This window comes from Xyrauchen texanus, chromosome 3, assembly GCF_025860055.1.
Source record: "Xyrauchen texanus isolate HMW12.3.18 chromosome 3, RBS_HiC_50CHRs, whole genome shotgun sequence".
Classification (NCBI taxonomy): domain Eukaryota; kingdom Metazoa; phylum Chordata; class Actinopteri; order Cypriniformes; family Catostomidae; genus Xyrauchen; species Xyrauchen texanus.
In genome coordinates this window covers 16963622-16984101 of record NC_068278.1, presented here as the reverse complement: position 1 = coordinate 16984101, position 20480 = coordinate 16963622, and the positions used below count along the sequence as shown (strand labels likewise).

The 20480-nt window shown below is 36.1% G+C and overlaps 2 protein-coding genes and 1 pseudogene across 7 annotated transcripts in view; 2 read left to right on the top strand and 1 right to left on the bottom strand.

Moving 5' to 3' along the window:
- The first annotated feature begins 578 nt into the window (after positions 1-578).
- Positions 579-1792, top strand: LOC127624281 (gelsolin-like; annotated as a pseudogene).
- Positions 1793-2925: 1133 nt separating this feature from the next.
- Positions 2926-10437, bottom strand: LOC127629124 (transcription termination factor 1-like). Of its 2 annotated transcripts, none has more exons than XM_052106207.1 (9): positions 9478-10437; positions 8530-8715; positions 8197-8275; positions 5482-5612; positions 5172-5379; positions 4912-4998; positions 4756-4821; positions 3701-3786; positions 2926-3448 (listed from the first exon to the last, which is right to left on the bottom strand). In XM_052106207.1, the coding sequence occupies exons 1-9, from the start codon at positions 9971-9973 to the stop codon at positions 3261-3263; spliced, it is 1527 nt and encodes a 508-aa protein (XP_051962167.1). In that variant the 5' UTR covers positions 9974-10437; the 3' UTR covers positions 2926-3260. The 2 variants fall into 2 exon arrangements, with proteins under 2 accessions (XP_051962167.1, XP_051962174.1); XM_052106214.1 differs by having other exon boundaries at positions 8197-8272.
- Positions 10438-12205: 1768 nt separating this feature from the next.
- Positions 12206-20480, top strand: part of tbcelb (tubulin folding cofactor E-like b) — a 33883-nt gene continuing 25608 nt past the window's right edge. The window contains exons 1-4 of one of the 5 annotated variants that reach the window (XM_052106245.1): positions 12221-12303; positions 15028-15196; positions 17772-17941; positions 18424-18563. In XM_052106245.1, coding sequence (XP_051962205.1) covers positions 17803-17941; positions 18424-18563 — 279 coding nt within the window. In that variant the 5' untranslated portion in view covers positions 12221-12303; positions 15028-15196; positions 17772-17802. Of the gene's footprint in view, positions 12304-13069; positions 13099-13188; positions 15197-17771; positions 17942-18423; positions 18564-20480 lie in introns of those variants that run through there. The other 4 variants (XM_052106255.1, XM_052106263.1, XM_052106271.1 and 1 more) reach the window with 4 other exon arrangements.

Below are 20480 nucleotides of genomic sequence, written 5' to 3'. Positions count from 1 at the left end.
GATGAATTGCACAATTCGTGATCATTTACCACAGGATACGTGCGATTTCAACAGATCATTAATAAGATGATTATGGATATGGATGGTTAAGTTTGGATATTACAATTGTTTTAACCAATAGTAATGCAATAGAAAGTCACCAGCAGCGTCACTTGGGCCATTTTTATTGCCACTTTCGAATTGCATCAAATTGTACACCGCTAAACCATTGAGAACTGGTAAGGAAAACTGTCGGCGTTTTTGGCCATTGCTCAGTTCTTTAGTAATTCATAGACTTGCTTTGTCTGACTCCATGGGGGGGGGGGGGGTGAGATGTTCATCTAAAGACATAATGAGACTTTATACATACCTGCAAACAATTTGGGGATGTAGAGCGAGTGCTCGATGGACAGGAACTGCCATTGTTCTTTCAAATGCATACGGATGATAATGGAGTTAGGAAGTGTCAGAATTATAGATTCACCCTCTTCTTCTAGGTTGCCCTTATTCTCAACATGATACACTGTTTGGGTAAACAAAGGAGCATACAAATATTGCTATTGTGTTCACAGTAGTTGTTTTTCATCTCCAACAGCACCATGGCATACCACCCTGAATTTTAGAAGGCAGGAATGGCCTGCAGGTATGGAGGGTTTCAAAGATGGATTTGGTGCCTGTGCCGCAGAATCTTTATGGTGGCTTCTATACAGGTGACCCCCTAACTTATCCTCAATACCATGAAGCAAAACTCTGGGAATGTACAATACGACCTTCATTTCTGGATATGTGAGGTTAGGTGTTTTTGTGTGTTAAGTTAAAATGTAAGTTGTCTCCTGTGAGTGCAGCATAAACTCTGTAAATGGAATGAGTCATCATAGAAAACATGTTAATGAAAATATTGGTATCAAATGGCATCTCCAGGTGATGCATGCAAAGTGGATGAGAGTGGGGCAGCCGTCGTCTTTACCACTCAAATGGATGATTTAATTTGAGGCATACATATTCCATACAGAGAAGTCCAGGGATATATGAGTCAAAAACCTTTGTAGGTTACTTAAAGCAGGTCTTAAATACATGGTGGGTAGAGTTGTTAAATTTGATGCACATAAAATGGATTTGATAAATAGATTACATATGCTATTTCTTTTAACAACCTGCATTTTTATTTCTTTAACAAGGTGGAGTTGCCTCTGGGTTTAAGCATGTAACTTCTAATAAAAATTATATAAAGCGCATTCTCCATGTGAGTGGCATATGTGTAGTCCGAACCATTGAGGTACCAGTGAGCTAGGACAGCTTCAACCAGGGTGATCCTGGACCTGGTAAAGGTGAATTGGAAAATAGGAATGACTTAACTTTTTGTATTTTATCATATGATATCGCTTGTGAATGCAAATATTAAAATTGTTTACATGGTTCGTGCATACCTCAAGAGATATACCAGTGGTGTGAATCCAAGCGTAACCAGTTTGAGAGGCTGAAGGCCACCAGAGTTTCCAAAGATATTCGTGATGATGAGCGTTGTGGGAGAGCAACACTTGTATGTGAGGAAGGAGGCGAGAATGAGAAGATACTAATGGTGAATAAAATATGAAGCAGATTAATTCACTACTTTGTTATAGACTAGTGCTTTGAGTATTTAACTTTAATTATTACTCAAAATTCTGAATGTGATTGCCTTACTATGATTTGTCAGTTTCTTGGTCTGAAGCCTGATCTTCCTGATGCACAGTCTGAAGAGACAAAGACTGATGCATCCAACAGGAAGTCAGATAAATTATGGTATAGTGATCTACATGCTTGTTTAGCCTAGAAAGTATCTCGAACCTTGACGTTTTTTTTCCTTGAACCGGTAAAGAGGACCGAAGTGCGGGTATGAAAGCTGCCAAGGTCTTCATAAGTAAGATGGGCTACCCAAAAACACACAGAGGTCCAGAATATCCCTGAGAATGGAGAGACTCAAACAGTTTTTGCCTCAAGAGATGGTGGTTAAACCCTTGCTTCTGTAGTCTGCCTTTTTCAAGTGCGTGCCAACCCTGCTGGGCTCACGCAAACTTTTGAGGTGAGTGGAATTAGCAAAAATGAAATACATTGTCAAATTTTAGCTGTGGCATTGCAAAATACAGTTTCATTTTTGTCACGTTTTCAATTTGTAAATGTAAGCAAAAATGGTTCCCCTAGGAAAATGGTCATTGGTTTTGTTAACGCTGTCTGAAACGGGTTGATTCTGTGGTCTCAATTCTAATGATTCCTTCATTTTAGTGACTCCCTCAGCCTTTAAGATGTGGCTGGGTCAGGGTACCATTAATGCAGACTAGAGCCCAAAAGTTTGGCAGAATTTTAGGAGTGGAACTTTCAGAGATATCAAAAGGGGCAGAGGGAGGTATGTGTACAAGTTCTCCAAATAAGTTACCTTTGAAATTTGATGATAAGAACCCAATGGTTCTTTGACAAATCTCTATTTAGGTTACTTTTGGAGTGCTCTTGGAGATAAGGCCGAGTATTGCACATTTTGAAAGGTTTAAGAACAAAATGGACACATCCCCCAAGGCTCTTTGCATGTTCTAACAAAACAGGAACATTGCTTATGAGTTTACTTGTCACCATGTTCGAGTGAAGATGTTGAATGGTGCAAAATTAATTCACCATAATCACTGAAATACATGGTTTCATCCTGTATATTTCACACATTTTGTTTGTGCTTTATCTGTCAATCCTGACTGAGGAGGTGCAGGAGAACTTGGCTTCAGATGATGTCATGATATTGGACACCTAGGATCAGGTAACCACTTGAGCAAATGAACTACAGAAAGCTACACTTAATGATCTGCCATGGTCAAAAGCAATGTTTCTCTCCAAGGTCTTTGTTTGGATTGGAAATTAGGAAGAAATAAAACAAAGCTGACTTCAGGTGAGAAGGAACTTATTTTCAATGGCAACATTGCGCAGCTGCTTTTATTAGTTATTCATTTTTGTGTGTTCTCTCTTCAGTTGCTAAATATGTTGAAAATGTAAAATTTCTTACCATCACACATACAATTCACTGTAGTTTATTAAACTCAAACTTAATTTCCTTCCATTGGGGAAAAAAAAAAACCTAATAAAAGGCAGAATGACTTTAGTTTATTCAAATGTGCATACACAAATTTATTTGTGCAATAAACAAATAACTCTATACATGAACACTCTGAGCATGTCTTTATATACATTTTCTGAATATTTAGAATCAGTTTATCAAGGTCTGATTGACCTGTACAATTATTGAAGGTTGGGTAAATCTGTCATGAATCTTTTGGTGTTTGTCCACTCTCCTCATCACTGTCACCATCACAATATTCCTCATCAATGTCCTGGAAGATGTCAGAGAGTAGGAAGCTCTCCTGCTGGTCAACCTTCAGCTCATCTTCAAAGTCCTCATAATCTTTCACCAGTCCTGGCAAGATTTTCTCATATAGGTAGTCAACAATGTCTGGGATAAATTACATAATGAATGCAAATTTTAGCTTAATATTGATCATGACTTGATTTAAAAGGTAATTCTGACTCCAGACACTACATGCACAACTATATCTGATGGGTTATTTTGCTAATAATAAATTAATATATAAAGTACATTTTTACTGTACACAATGCATATATATATATATATATATATATATATATAAAAATGTTGAATCGATAAAAAGACAGAATACACCCAAATGAAGCAAAAAATACTAACCTCCAAAACACTTGTTTTGCCAATTTGGCACATAGCAAATTTTAAGCTGATGCCATTTTATTTGCACAGTTGCTGGAGGCACATCCCTATAAAACAGAGGACAAAAACGTGATGCTAAGCTTATTTACATGGCCACCAACATCATACCTGAATAAGCAGACACATCATTAATTACTTTTTTTATTACTTGTTTCAATTTAGTTACTGCAACCGGTGTAATTGCACTCAGATGCCTGTTAAACCTACTCTATTAACTCGACTGATATTCTTTATTTTGGATCAAGCGATCTTACCAATGTAATCTCCAGAGATTTTTAGGAATGTTTCCCATGTTCATCAAATGCACATCGCTTCAATAACACCAAGGTTTTAATTAATCTGGGTTTCTAATGGATTGATTCTCATTTTGTATTTACATATGTAAAAAGACAAACTGAATGTGACTCCAAGCTAGAGCCTGTGAGGCCAAGCTAGACTCATCATATAAAGGCATGTGATATAAAAAAATATTGGTTACATGCATAAATTAATCAATTTCATATACAAAAAAAGTAGATGGTTCTCACATAAAAGATGAACTTTTAATTATATAAATATGTTAAACAAATTATTCCATTTTTAATTCTGTAGAATAATCTATAATAGAGGCGTTTGTTCAATTAAGTTTTACTTATCTTCTTAACCAAGCTGTGATGTTATATTCCCTTTTGTGTCTGTTTCAGTGAGACGAAGAACTAACAGTTAGAGGTAGTTCTATTTGATGGCATTTTATTGTAAATTGGATTAATTAATTTTAGTGATAGTATTTTGTTGTTGTCGACAAGGCCACTCATGGATAATTTCTGGCATTATGCACTAGCAAATCACCACAGAAAATAGGCACCTTATAAACTAAATATTTTCTAGTTAAGCTGCTCCTGATGGTTTTCATCTTACTCATTCAAATTTTTACCATGCAATCTTTATTTAATTTGCCTCAAAGTTGTCTGGAACTAAAGAGTTAGTTATATAATGTGAGATGAAATCACATTGTTGGTGCTGCAAATAATCCTCACCCAAATAATGCAGTGAGATCCTCCCAGTTGACATCTGCAACATCCTCTATTTGCATTTCAAACAGCCTGTGAGTTGAAAAAGAGAATACCAGCTAAAAGGAAAACAAGCCAAGATAATACAATCTAAAAAAGCCTGAAAAAAACAAGAACTCTTACACTTTAATAAGCCTGATTTTGCCCTCCATAGATTTCCTCCTGTCGAATACTGTCCCTGATGACATCCGCGCAGCTGCGATGGACAGCCTAAAGGGTGAAGAAAATTCATGCACATTGTTTGTTATTCATTAAGTGGAACAGCAGACTCTTTAGCAGATAACCAAAGATTTTAGATAGTTCATCCAAAACACAAGCAAGTGGAAAAGTTCATTCAAATGTGTGCTAATATTTTAAATAATGATTATAGTCCATTTTCTCACCATTTATCTCTGCACTTGGACCAACATCGAGTCTTAACCTTCAAAGCAATATCAAAATAGGGCAGTTTCCTGTAGAGCATTTCTCTACTGACTCTGGTTGGTGTTCTGTTATCAGTGGCCTCAGATTTCAGTTTTGTTACAATATAGTTTTGCACAGCCCTCAAAAGTCTCTGCACCTCCTTCTGTGACCATGGCCCTGTTTTTTCATCTGCGTGAGAAAGGATTGATACGACACAAAATTACCTACTGTCTGTCATGCAACAACGAATATATACATAGTTGTAAAAGAGGGTTGTTAAATTAAACTTACTGCTACAGGTCTGAGAAAACCGTTTCTCAACAGCAAAAGGGCTACGACCAATCAATTCTGAGATCTTTTGCCAGTTATTGCCATGTATTGTATGAAATTTGAGCAATGCCTTGACTTCCTCTTCTGTAAACCTTTGGGGGAAAGGAATATAAAGCATTATGCTTTTTTCATATCAAGTAAAATACATACCAGAACAGATCTCTTTTCTCTAAGCAAATATATATCCAGCCCTCTACACTGTGAATATGCAACTAAAATTAGCCATTGGCTAGTAAACATACAGCTTTCACTCGCTGGTGAGTTGTGTAGTGTAATCATTTGTGAGTGTCAATATTAGATTAAATTGCCCCTGTCAAAAATTGAAGTAAATTAATCCCCTTTGATAAATTATGATATTCACATTTTAAGGAGAGTGTAGGAAGGCAGAACATGCTTGGAAATCAACTAAACGTATTGTGCTCAAATTGAACATCTTATAGCGCTGTACAATAAGACGGTTAAAACTGCAAGAACTGCTTATGCTTCAGAACTAATAACTGCCATAATGTTAGGTTTTTATTCAATACAATTAATAATCTGATCAACCCTGTGTCTAGTGTTGCATTTCTTCCCGATAGATTGTAAGATTTTTACATTTTTTGTTAATAAGGTCAACAGGCGGTACGGAGTCCGATTCTCGGGCAAGTTGGCAGAGATATCAGTGAAATCGACTCGTTTGAAGGAGGAAGAGAAATCTTCTTCACTTCTGCAGGTAAAAGGGTGAGATGCCGATTGCTCGGCCATCTCCTTTGGATCTGTTTGCATGCTCTGTGAAACATGGAGAATCCCGGCTCGTCCAGCAAGATGGAGATCGAGTGGCCAAAGTTCAGGTATGTATGTTACTTCCTTGGGCAATGAGGCTACACCTGGGAGCAGCAGGGCTGCAAATAGACATGGTACATATGGTTGCTGGAAATGAAGCTTAGGAGGAATCTCCGGAGTGTTATACTCTATGACATCATGGTTGAGGGACACGTTCTGTTGTTCATTTATCCAATAGGAGTTGAGAGTTCATTCCTTCAGAATATCATACCTAAGTGTAAAGTGAGCAAGGCTTGATGGGATCTGTAGTCTGTTTGGACTCGCTTTGTTTGATTTTGTCGCCATTTGTGTTATCAGGCTTATGATGATGTGAAATCTAAAAGTGCTTATATAAAAAAAAGATAAGTCCATTCATTCACATTAGAGGGCATTATTTTTGTATTTTTTTTCTCAAGAAAATCAAATGCAAACCCAGATCATAAACTTCTGCTGAAAATAAGCAGAATTGTGAAAAATATACTTTGAAATAATAAATGCAAGCAGTAAAGAAAAGTTTCCAAATAAAAGCTTTTTTTTATTACTTGTTTTAAGGTTAATTTCACTCATTTAATTTTTACTCATTTAATTTTATGTCTATCAAAATGTAGTCATGGCAGTTTGTCTGAAAGAACAACACATTCGGATGTCTTGGACACGATTTACATGTGCTCGGGAGCAGATGTAAATTGTTCATACCGAATAACGTTTTGAAAATCCGAAAATTGGCGTCAGGCTGGCTTTAAAATCGGTGTATCATTCGTTCATTTCATATTCAATTAGGAATTAAAAATCAGAAAAAAAAACCCAACAACAACTCATTCATTTACAAAACCAGTACAAATAATACAAAAAAAGTACAAAAAAACAAATAATTAAGTTTTTCGTAATTTCGATTTAATGCTCAAGTTAAAAGTAGGACATTGGAAAAATAGCCACGGGACACCGTGAGTTTTGATTATTAGATTTCACTCAAATATGGCTTGAATATTTGATTTGCGCATATGGGTGGACCTGAAATGCCACTTTCTTCTGATTGGTCAACCTGCACCATCGTCTTCAATGCTGTGAGACAAATTAAAAGTTCTCTGCCGTTTCATTGTTCAGATGAATTAGTCTCAGTTAATAGTAAGTTCTTTACCATTTATTCTTGAAATCTCACCGCGTTTATTGTAGCCGAGAGACTTTTAGCTCCTACTGTGGAGTAGGTACTTCTACCCCACAAGAGGGACTGTAGGAGGAGGTGCTGCAGCCTGTGATTTGTCAAAAACCATTGACACAAATCAATGAGAAACACGAGTTGGCAGCCACCATAGTAAATTAAATTGTAGCTGATAGCCTGCTATTTAGAGGACCGCCCACATTTTCCAATTCTCTTAAAATAAATAACAAAACCAACAAACTATTCAGAGTATTGCACGTTTTTGCAAAGGGTGTGTGCGATGGGTGAGCAGAGCTGCTGCGTAACTTCAACGGGAGACGCTTTGAGTTTATCGCATCTGTACTGTGTGACAACACAGAAAATAAAATGATTTCTGGACTACTCATATTTTTTTTTTTACTGGGACAAAAATAAATGGGTGAATATTTCAGTGCAGTATTTTATGAGTCATAAAAGCCTTAATTGTAAAATATAGTGTTCATAAATGGGTTTATAGTGCATTTTCAACATGTTTTCTGTTGACTTCAGTGTGTACTGCGTGGTAAAAACAGTGCCTCCCCTCTCACTGCGGCTGCAAGATGCAGCACCTCACGCACCTAGTGTAAAAACTGTAACCTGAAGACATGGACTACATACGAAAACTGGAAAATCTGGCAATTTTTTCTCCAACGTGTCCATAGTTTGTGTGTGTGAGATAAAAATTCTTATTTTCTTACCTTCCCTTATAATTCCCTCTATCAAAAATTTTCCTCCCACGAGTGTAAACATCACGGCATGATCTGGGAATTCCTTCTGCTGTTTGAGATTTGAATAGATGAACTTAGTCATTTTCAAAACTATTTTAACTACTAAGTCACAAAAATATAGCATACATTTTAGAATAGAGCCTCTTTTAGAGTTAATATGAACTTGCATGTCTCAACAGGTCTAAAAATGTTATGCAGAAAGCTTAAAGTGGTGCAAAATTACCTTAGACCTTTCCAGTTCATAATGACAAACCAATGGAAAAATAATGATGAATAGAAAAGTGAAAGCAATGTGAAACTCACCAATCCTTTCAAAAAACCTGTGGTTCCTCTTCAGTGTCGATATTGCCTGTTTCTCCTCTGGGAACCGCTTTGTGTGAAAGAGCCTGCTAGCATTTAGCACTCCTGTGAGAGCCAAAAAATCATGAACGTTCTGCCTCAACCTCTTATTTTCAGCACTGGAGAATCTCCCATGTCTCAAGGTGATCCCTGTGGACAAAAGAGTTACAATACACACACATAAACTGTTATTTTATGTCGCAAGTGCCATGCCAGGACATCAAACACAAATTACAACAATACATGTTAAGCTGGCTCTACACTAGAGGATTTTTCCAATGATTTTCAGGTGTTAGCTTCATTAACAATCACTGGCCAGGCAGAGGGAGACTGAGATCAGCGCAAGGCAAAAAATAGGCTCAATGCCAAAACTATACGCTCCCTGCCGCTTCTAGGACGCTTCACCGAGCGACTCCCACTTGCGGTGTAAACGGTGTCATCTGTTAATATGGACGCCGAAATGAAAACACGGAGCTCACGGCGTATGTATGAACCCGGCATTAATAACTTGACCATCGAGGCTCCGTGCTGAATATTTGCTACTACTACCACCAAGATCTGCACCCGTTTACAGTTTTGTACATTTTCAAATATAACCTTATGAAAAGAAAACTGAACCATTAAGAAAATGCAACACCGTAAATATTTTAGTATGTTTCGGCACAATCAAGCAAGCTACAGGTCTGAAAATGCCCCAAACCTCTCGTGTTGTTGTTTTGTCAGAGAGAGATAGTTGCAGTGATTCTTTGTGTGCGTCACTCCTCCACCATTTTTAATAGGTAAGTGTGTCATGCGTCTGAATGAAGAGAGCGAGATCTCAGCAAAACAGTCTGCATGTGTGACACCCTTGGCCAAAACGAGTTGTTCTGAGTCTGCTAGTGTAGAGCCAGCTTTGTGTTGACATCAGCTTACCTTCATTTTTGAATACCTTGTACCTGGGCAGGTCATACAGGATTATTTTATTGAGTTCAAATTGAGTTTTAGACTCTATGTCTGGAATAAATTCTTTCAGTTCCTCTAAAACATTTCGATCAATTTCTTTAGTTGATTCTTCATTTTTTTTCTTTTTAGTACCAATTTGTATGGCAGGGTTCATGAGGTCTGTAGCCTCTTGTAAGTCAGTTTCCTTATCCATACATGGGACGTGCCTCTGTTCATTGGTCCCAGCAGACTGCTCTTCAGCCATGTCATCACAGTTTGTATGAGCAACCTTTGCTTTCTTTCTCTTCTTCTTTGCATGCTTTTCCTCAGTAGTTCCCTGCCGCTCTTTTAATTCTGCTGTGAGAGCATTCATGTCCTCTACTGTATGCAGTCCTGATTGTCCATTACACATCAATGAAGTTTCTTCCTCCCCACTTTCATTCAATTTCCTTTTTTTATGTTTACCAGTAAATGTCTGGAGACACATATCCTCCGTTTCCTTGTTCTTCTTTCCCTTCTTTTTAACGTGTTGCTTTACAGATTCAGTCTGCACTTCTGACTTTTTTAAGCATTCTTGCTGGTCTGGAGATTCCCTTCTTCTTCTTCTTCTTCCTCCTCCTCGCCTTTTCTACATTAACAGTGTCCACTGTGTTTTTACAAGCAACTGTCTCCATTATATCAAACGTATGTTTACGTTCTGTTTAAAACAAAATGATGACCGTTAAGAGCGGGAAAACGCGCGTTACAAACTCAAAACTTCAAGTGGACTTACAGTCAGACTTGCACGTGTTGTTAGCATTTGACGTCATACAGGCACGTCATATGGATTTCCTCACATCACACTTTTTTACGACAGAAAGCAAGTGAGAATATAAGGTAAAATAGTCAACAAACTGTTCTGGACCATTTGAGTTTGGTGGATTGTTCACCACGAGGTTACTTCCTTCTCTACTTCCCTACCACCGATGAAAAGCTGTATTCTCCGCTGCAAAAGAACTGTACTGCCATCTGTTGGTCAGGATAGTGCTAATAATAGTATTGGTTCACATTAGCGTCCTAATAAACATGGGAACATTAGGATAATTTCCATAAAAATAATTAGTAAGGTATGCTAATTAAAAAAAAATAGACGTATTAAATTTATTACTACTGTATAGTAATGTAATGTTTACTGTAATTAAATAATAATAATAATAATAAAATTATGTATAAAAGCAATATCTTACATCTGCAGCACTTAAAAATATCACCAGTGTTGTTTAGGATGTGCTGTGAGGAATTTTTGTGAGTGTGTATATATGTATATATATATATATATATATATATATATATATATATATATATATATATATATATATATACATACAATTTAATTAAACTGTTGAGTATGCAATTCAGAAAAATAGCCATTCAATAACCACAATATACATAATGACCTCTCATATACCTGTTGGGTACATTAGGATAATTTCCATAAAAATAAATAAATACAAATTACTCTCTGACCTACAAAATATTGAAATGTTAAATTTTCACTCATGAAAGCTGAGGGTAATAATTTTTTTTTTAAATATATTAACATTATTTTTATACATAAAAGACAACTTGACTGTTGTTATTTATTTGTTTATGTATTTTAATATGAGTTGTAATACCAGTGACATATTCTCTCAAAAGATAAATTTTCTAAGATGGCGTCAGTAGCATCTCATGCCATACACCACTGACCAAACTAAAATCAATAAATCATAACATTATTTATTTCTTCTTCAATAAAAATCTGTCACTTGAACATTAAACTATGTACCACCAATGACATGCATGTTTTTAACATTGATAACACCAATGACATGTTTATAAAGGGCAAAGATAATTTTTTAATTATTTAAATGATTACTTGTTTTGCTTTTTATAATTGTTTTGCCTTGCACTAATGCTTGACCTGAGAAAACACAATAAACTAAAAAAATAAATAATAATAAACTGATAAATGTTATAGAAGTGATGAACAAGATAAGGGGACAGAAGTTTTTTCAGGCAATTGGCAAATTCAATAAATAGTCGAAAAGAAATTGTAAAACAATAATAAATATTGGTTAATAAACGGTTATGCTATAGAATGATGACTTTTAAATGGGGTTTATTGACTAACCAAAAAAAAAAAAAAAAAAAAAAAACATTTTTATTGTCCCTTGAAAAGTTTGCACCATATTTTGATAAATAAAATTAAATGCCCTTGAAAATTGACCCTTGAAAAGAGTCAGAATGACCCCTATTTTATGTACAGATATGTTTTACAACATTTTTAAAATATGAAAAATACTGCATACAGACTAAGAAGATTTTTTTAATGATGGCACAAATTAATAATTGAATCAGATTATAGAAATTGACTGTTTTCAAACTAATTAACAAAAACTTCTTTATAAACTGCTTGTTTCCCCTTTACTACAGAATAATAATACATTGTTGGCATTTATTTACAAGACAAGGTCATGCATACGAAGTTAAATTGTTGTATGTACACAATCCCCCATATTTACAAGATACTGTTGTAAATAAACACATGACAGCCTATATAAACGTAACGAACACTTCCAAAATGATCAAGACTAATTTCATGTATAATAAAATTATTAATCATGACTATTGAGAAATCAGCAACCTATGATTCGTGTTATGATGTAATGCTGCCACCCACTGTACTGGAGCGGCAGGCTGCAAAACACCAACACTGCTTCCCCTTTGTGTTCAAACACACTGTCAACGGATCGACAACAAAAACAAGCCGAGCGAATCCATGAACCTTTGTCATTGGTAAGCGAATCAAACAACATTGAATAAAATGTCCCATAGTGCAGGTATTTCAGTTTATTTTGCCTGAACGTGATGGAAGGGTCGATGCTTTATAAATTAAATCATAGTCATTTTTCAACATTGTGTTCTTGTATTTTTAATGAAACATCGTACGTATGCTCGCCTTTGATCAACACGCGCGCGACATTGGCCTTGTATATGGATCGTTTATATGTTGAACTACGTTTTGGTGCAGATTTTATGTTGTTTTGTGATACATGCATTAACGAAATGCACTCGCTTATTGGTTCTCTGTCGTCCTCTTTTTGTTTTACTATAATTTACGGTACATTACGCCTTTTATATTTAACGTAACATGAAGTTATACAGTGCTCGTTTTAAGGACATACTGTCTTATATTGCATTAGGAGCAGTGAACATGCTCGTCGTGTACAGTAAATACTACAGATCCAAAACAAAAGCGTTGTCATGGCAGCCGTGCATTTGAAATTCAACAACTCGACGTGTCAATGCGGAAAGTGCAGCTGTTGACATCTGACCCGAGGCTTATTTTAGTACATGACAGGTCAAGTTAACTGGTTTTATGCACAGGTCAACAAATTGACAATTTTATCTGGAAACGTTGTATGTGGAACTTGTTGTTTTTAGAAGTATTTAAAATGTTTAATCTAATCCCACCCACGATGGGTGTTTATATTCTCTCTCTCTCTCTCTCTCTCTCTCTCTCTCTCTCTCTCTCTCTCTCTCTCTCTCTCAAGATTCAAGATTCAAGATTCAAATAGCTTTATTGGCATGGTAAAATAAATCTTTACATTGCCAAAGCATTCATAACAGTATACAATACAAATAAGTAAATAATTATAAAATAAAAATAAATAAATAAATAAAAATAAAATAGTTTTTATTTTTTTAATAAACATTTTTTAACATGGAAATAAACATTGCAATAAAAAGTTTAATTTTCTACTAGTTATAATAGTGTTTCTAGGCGTATGGTTGGTAGCTCTGTCCTGCAGGAGGCTCTTTCTTCGTGACAGGACCTCACGTACCTGGCAGCCAGGCTTGAGCTTGCTGGGCTTTCTCCTAGCAGGAGTGGGAGTTTGTCCATATTTGATTTTTGGTGGAAGTCTTTCTGGTAGGTTGTAAAAAGGGGATAGAAAGTGTCTCTAATATTTGTATAATTGGGGCAGGATGTCAAAAAGTGTAGTTCTGTTTCCACTTGGTTCTCTGTGCAGTGAGGACACAGTCGCTCTTCCTTCGGCAGCCAGGTCTGTCCGTGTCTGCCTGTCTCTATGCTCAGTGTGTGTTCACTGAGTCTGTACATGCTCAGGACTTTCCTAAGTTTAGGGTCGCTCACTTTATTCAGGTATCCTGCCAATTCATATTTTCTGTTTAGGGCCAAATAGCATTCCAATTTACTCTGTTTGGCTGTTGCGTCTGTCCAATGTTTGAGGTATTTCTCTTTTTGTGTTTGAATGATTTGGTTTGGTCTGGCTATGTTTTTATTGTCAGTTTGTGACGTCAGCTCTAAGACCAATCGGCCGAGGGCATTTTTCTCTGGCTTCAGCTCTTGGTAGGACAGGGCTTTGTGATGGAGGGTCTGTACATCGCTATTTTTTAAGAGGGCATGGAATTTAATGGCTCTTTTTTGAATCGTTATTACAAGGGGGTATAATCCTAATTCTGCTCTACAGGCATTATTTGGGGTTTTGCGCAGCTCGGTCTGCAGAGTCTCTATTGGGTGTTTGTCCCATTTAGTGAACTCTTGGTCTGTGAGTGGACCCCAGACTTCACACCCGTACAGCGCGATGGGCTCTATTACAGTTTTTATTATTTTTAGCCAGATTCTGATTGGGATGTCAATTTGGATATTTCTCTTAATAGCATAAAAAGCTCTCCGTGCCTTGTCTCTCAAGTCGTTTACAGCTTTTTTTAAATTTCCTGTGTTGCTAATATTTATGCCAAGGTAAGTGTAGTCCTGCGTGTGTTCGAGGAGCATGTCGTTCAATTTAAAACTATGATGTTGGTCTTGGCGGCTGGGTCTTTTTTGGAAAATCATTATTTTTGTCTTTCTGGGGTTAACTGACAGGGCCCATGACTGACAGAAGCTGTGCAGGAGGTCTAGATGCTGCTGTAGACTCTCTTTAGTGGGAGACAGCAGCACCAGATCATCATCATCTCTCTCTCTCTCGCTTTCTCTCTCAAGGTTTTGGAACAAGATGAATCTTGCTTTTGATGTGAAGTTTGCGAGCTGTACTTTGAGTGGACTTCACAGAGTGTTGTGACTCATATCTGTCTTTGCTGGTTTCATTTTTAGGATTGGGTTTAGATCACAGCTTTACTCAAAGAAACCCACAAACAGAGTATCTAGCTGGCCAATCTGTTAGCAATAAAGATCTGTTTACTTTTAGTGTCTCCTGTCAAGACAAAACATACATGTGCTCTGGGTGCTACATCCATTCGAATCACTGGAGCATTCCCATTGTGCTTCCTGTGTAAAACAATAGCATATGGGTGTCGAATGAAGCATTACTGGATCTGACCTTTCCATAGCCCAACTAGTGTTACCTCGTTTGACATCATAAAGGGATAGAAGAAGGATTGTTCTGTGACCACAAGCACTCACATGTGTGACATTTGCATGATCTCATTTGTCCAGTTTTCCTTCTTTATCTCTCTTGCTCGTCTATTCTTCACTTGTTGTTGCTATTTTTGTGAGTCAAGAGCTGTGGGACATCCCCCGCCCTGACCCACGAGTCCACAGGTTAAGAGGTCCACTCCTGGAAGCTGTACTTCCATAGCCATCCAACTAAGATCAAAACCAGAGAGGTGATCAACCATCAATGTGCAGTTATTTGACCTCCAGATCTGGACTGGAGTAAAGATCTTGTCTGTGAGTTCATTTTAGTATGTTTGGTTTTAACTTTGTAACTTTGTAACATTTTAGAGCTCAGCGGTGCATTTTGATCATCTGTACACCGATGGAAATTATTTAAAAATTTTCTTTTGTTTTTGTTTTTTGTTTTTTGTTTGTGGGGGCAGTGGTGGCTCTGTGGTTACGGCTCTGGGTTACTGACCAGAAGGTTGGGGGTTCAAGCCCCAGCACCACCAAGATGCCACTGTTGGGCCCTTGAGCAGGGCCCTTGAGCAAGGCCCTTAACCCTATCTGCTCCAGGGGCGCCTTACCATGGCTGACCCTGCACTCTGACCCCAGCTTAGCTGTGAAAACTAATACATTTCACTGTATATATGCAAAAGAACTGTGTGTATAATGTGACCAAAATAAAAGGATTCTATTCTTTTATTTTCTTTAAGGTTCTACTAACCTTAAAGTAGGGGTGGGTAAAAATATAGATTTCCAGATGCATTGCATCATCATTTGAACAAATCTAGATATCGGTTCTCAAAAGCCACGGATCGATAATTTACTCTATGTGCAACCCTCCACTACAATGAGAGAAAATCACTTACATTGGCAACCAAATTATATAGTTGGAAATAGGGCTGTGTTGATAAAATCAATTATCTATATATCATTATATTTTCCTCACGATATTGTACAGATACTTGTATCCATATATAGTGATATATTGTGATATTTTCAGTGCCGTTTGAGATGCTTCTATGAGGCACAAAAGAGACCAACTAATCCTGCAGGATTCACAGTTTCTCTCAAGGATATGCTGGACCTCTCAAGCATTTGGATCTAGGGCCAGAAAAATATAGATTTTTTTACTTAATCTTAATACCTTTCTGTTCTCTACAGTCATTTATTTATCAAAAACAACAAAAGAAACATTTGATTTCTAATCACACATCACATGGATGCTGTAAAGAAGCCATTCGACCCAACAAACACTACTGTAGTCCCTGCCACAAGACTTAAAGAGACAGTAACGTTTTAGTACTTCTACATAAGTAAATACTTGTAAATAGTACAAATTTGGCATGTAAACCACAAACATGTAACAAGATCTCTGTATATATGCAATATAATATATGCAGTTTCAATACACCATATTTATTAATGTAATACATGGACTACATGAAAAAAAGGTAAAATGTCACCAAAATGATAAAAAAACTAATGATAAAATAATTTTTTTACATTTATATGTCTGTAATTTAACAAGTTAGAAGGTCACCTGTATAATGAATAACAGCATTAGCTGAAAGATAGTTTCTTTCTTACTGTATGCAAGCAAAATGGACATTATAACTGAACTATACCCAAATTAATTGAAATTAAAAGTGAAATCAAACCATGATATTGTGCTGTATCGCGATATATATATTGAATCATAACATGTATCACAATACATATCGTATCATGAGTGGTGGTGGTGTAGTGGGCTAAAACACATAACTGGTAATCAGAAGGTTGCTGGTTTGATCCCCACAGCCACCACAATTGTGTCCTTGAGCAAGGCACTTAACTCCAGGTTGCTCTGGGGGGATTGTCCCTGTAATAAGTGCACTGTAAGTCGCTTTAATAAATGGATAAAAATGTCTGCCAAATGCATAAATGTAAATGTAATCATGAGGTGGCTGGCAATACCAGCCCTATTGGCAACTGTCTGGTAAATGTTTACAATTCACTCACCAGTAATTGTGTAGTTTGTGGTGGAGTTTTCAGCAATGAGATCCTATCAATGCACGTTGAGAGTAAACGTTGTTCTATGTAGTCTGTATGTATGTGTGTGTGTCCAAAGGCAAGATCCACGTGACTCATTTGTCAATGAATAATGTCTCTATTAATACCCTTTCTGTTCTCTACAGTCAGTTGTTGATCAAACATTTAATTTGAATCATGCATGGTACAGATGAGATAAAACCATTCGAGTCATCTCTCTTTAATTTGCACTCATCTAAAGAAATGCCGGTTTTCTTAAAGAGACAGTATCGGTTTTAGCACATTTTCAACAAATCAGTGTTAATATTTGTAAATAGTACAAATTATGCAAATAAACATTTAACATGTAAAATAATATATGAAATATAATATCTTATTTATAAATGGATTTGTAAAAAAAATTAAAAGTCAAAATGTGACCAAACTAATAAAAATATTATTAGTAAATGTAATATTTTTGTAATGAACCTAGTTAGAAGGTCCCCTTCATATGTAAGCAAAAAGGGCATTATAACTAAAAATCTGCCCATATGAATCGATATCAAATCGGAATCAAAATAAATTGAGAGCATGTGAATCGGAATCAAATCAGGAATTCTGTATCAATACCCAGCCCTAATTTTAAGATGGTTTTATTATCTTTGTTTGCAAATTCCACACAATCCAATTTCTAATGTCTCTAATGTCAATTCTCACTAATGTCTAACAAATAAATTCTTTCAAGCTTATGCCTTTACGCTGAGTGCACATAAATGATAAAATACTTTTGTTTTGTTGATTTAGTTGACTGAAACATCCAGATATGATACACACTTTCATCTCTGTGTTTGTTCAGCTGAAGGTGTGAGAGTGGGAGGAGAGGTGAGATGGAGTCGGAGGAGAGAGAAGGATGCACTTTAGTGCAGGTGATCAGTGAGAAGTACAGTCCTGACAATTTTCCATACTGCCGTGGGCCAGGGTTCGGAGTGGTGATCCGGTCAAGCCCCCAGGGTTCACCTGTCAAAGGTGAGTGGTATTTCTGGCCTGAGTTAAATGATGGGGAGAACTGGTTGAAATTAGATATGATCTGAAGACTGATGTACTGGTAATAACTGGTTTTACTTGAATTTGTTTGAAACTTCTTGAAAGCACACGATATTATTGTCTTAATTAATTCTGGGACTAAAGTTAAAGGAACAGTTCACCAAAAAGAAAAATTCTGTAATGTCTTGGGTTCAATACAATTTCAGACCTATCAACAGCATCTGTGGCATGTTGTCAATTACCCCAGAAAATCATTTCGACTTGTTCCGACTTGAGTAAAAATTATCTTCAGCAAGCCATAGATAGTTTCACTTGTATTGAACCAGTAATGTTCCTTTTAATTCTTTAAATACATTGTTTTGAAACATCTTGTACTGCTGAATTGCTTCTCAATTTGACTTGAGACAGAATGTTTGACATGTAATGATTATGTAAAAACCGTTGCGTCTTTGTGTTTGTGTCAGATCGTCTCAATCTGCCCAGAATCCTGGTTTTGGATGGTTGTGGTATCACAGAGGCCGGTGACGAGGAGGAGGTGGCCACTTTCTGTGCTCACGTGGTAGAGCTAGACCTCTCTCACAACCAGCTGAAAGACTGGGGAGAGGTGAGAAAACTGGGTTTGTGAGTGTACATATGTCTGTGTAAATAACGCAATAAATTATTTCAAATGAGTTTATCTGTTAGTCTCGGTTGAAAGGAAATTAAGGGATACTTTATCAATTCTAATTTTAAAATGGTGAGATCACAACGTGGAATAGAAATCTGCTCCCGACAGTCAGTTTTTATATATAACTTCAGTTTTCTATCAGGTTCAGGCTTACAATTAATGAAAAAGAAGCATTATTTTATAATATAAACTTTAGAAATGTTTTATTTACATTTAACAAATAATATTGTTTGCAACCTTAAAATGGGCCACAGGTTTGTCCTTATAGAGCCGTGGATAGCTGGGGGAAAAAAAGAGATTTGTTGTTCACAATCAGGAAACAATTATAAAATCAATATTAAATCTGCACTTTGATTTTGTCTCATCCACCATGATTTAACACGTTAACTTCTAGCTATTTAGCGCTTCATGGGCGATTTCTAGCTGTGCATATTGATTAAAAGCTGTGTAAATCTTATGTAATATTTTATGTAATATTTCTTGTGGTTCAGTAATTTGGTTTAAATATTTTACATGTCGTTATTGTTATGCATATTATGTTGTATTGTGTTCTGTATAAATAATATCATTTTAAAGTTCCTATCAATAAAGTTATACTGAGTACATACATATTTGCAATTAAAATCATCTGGTGTGTATTTAATGCCTTACCATACATTACATAATGACACCTAAATTGAGAGCAAAAACCTGATTTACATTATGTGATTTCTTTAATGTTTTTTTTTTTTTTTACCTAATATGGATTTTGTTCTAAAACTACTGGTAAATATTAATGATAAACACAAAATTGGACATCATTACAAGATTTACGATTTGTCAAATAGATTATTTCCATATGTACCTCTGACGTTATTACACTAAGGATTGTTGTAAGTGACTTGCATAGAGTAAGTGCTGAAATAGCAGGCCAATCGGCTAGCAGTAAGCTTGCTAAATTTAAGCTAACTGAAAAACACTAAGTTTTTAACTTTGTTTATATATTATTATGTGTAATGTATGATGATAAAAAAAAGTCGTATTTATGAAGTTATATACATATACATCATAAAAAGATTTTGTAGCATTTCTAATCATGTACTTAATAGAGTACCCATTCTAAGTTTGTTGAGCTAGTGAAGTCACTGTGACATCAGATGAGGACTCGATTGACCGGGCAGACGGGCTCCGCCAAAGTGCGCAACGAGAGTGCAAAGGAGGTGCTTGTGAGCTTCTAAGCACTAAAATGACAAATGGGACACCCTACGCTATGGTCTCGTGCACTTTGTTGGCATGCACAAATAAAGGCTACAAGACAGCAAGTCCACAGCAAATGTGTAATTTGGGACAGGGCCATAATTGTGCTAAATTAGGATCAAGGTCATAGCTAGGAATTCTGGACCCCCTGTATGGATATTACTATGGTTTTTCACCTTTTGCAATTATAATTTTTTTTATGACTATTTTAGTAGGGTATTAATACTCAGAATTAATACATATATGTAAAATCCATCTTAGTCTGAGTTTGTTTTGCTTTCTTTTATTCACGCCACTAATAGTCTACCACAAAGTCAAAAAAGCTGATTTTACATCAGTAACACTGGCAGGTTAACCAAAGGGTTACAAATGAAACATTTAACATATACCATAAAATGTTGTTTTGGAAATAACTACTGTTAACTGAAAACTCAATAAAAACCACAAATTTACAGACTTCACAACATTAGCAGCTGTTACAGTCTGCATTTCCAGGTGAAGTTGCATATATCTCTGCTCTTTTTATTCATAAAGGTGATTGAAATGAAAATTGGCATGCTAGGTTTGAATGGTTTTGTTGCTGTTTTATTCATTTGAATATAAGACGAGCAGAATTTT

What these genes read in the sequence shown, in the direction of transcription:
- LOC127629124 (XM_052106207.1), bottom strand. Translation starts at nt 9,973, where the DNA reads ATGTGTCTCCAGACATTTACTGGTAAACATAAAAAAAGGAAATTGAAT. An exon ending in TCCAAGTGCAGAGATAAATG is followed by an intron (nt 4,999 to 5,171) that starts GTGAGAAAATGG and finishes TTCACCCTTTAG; the next exon opens with GCTGTCCATCGCAGCTGCGC. An exon ending in GCAAAACAAGTGTTTTGGAG is followed by an intron (nt 3,449 to 3,700) that starts GTTAGTATTTTT and finishes AATTTATCCCAG; the next exon opens with ACATTGTTGACTACCTATAT.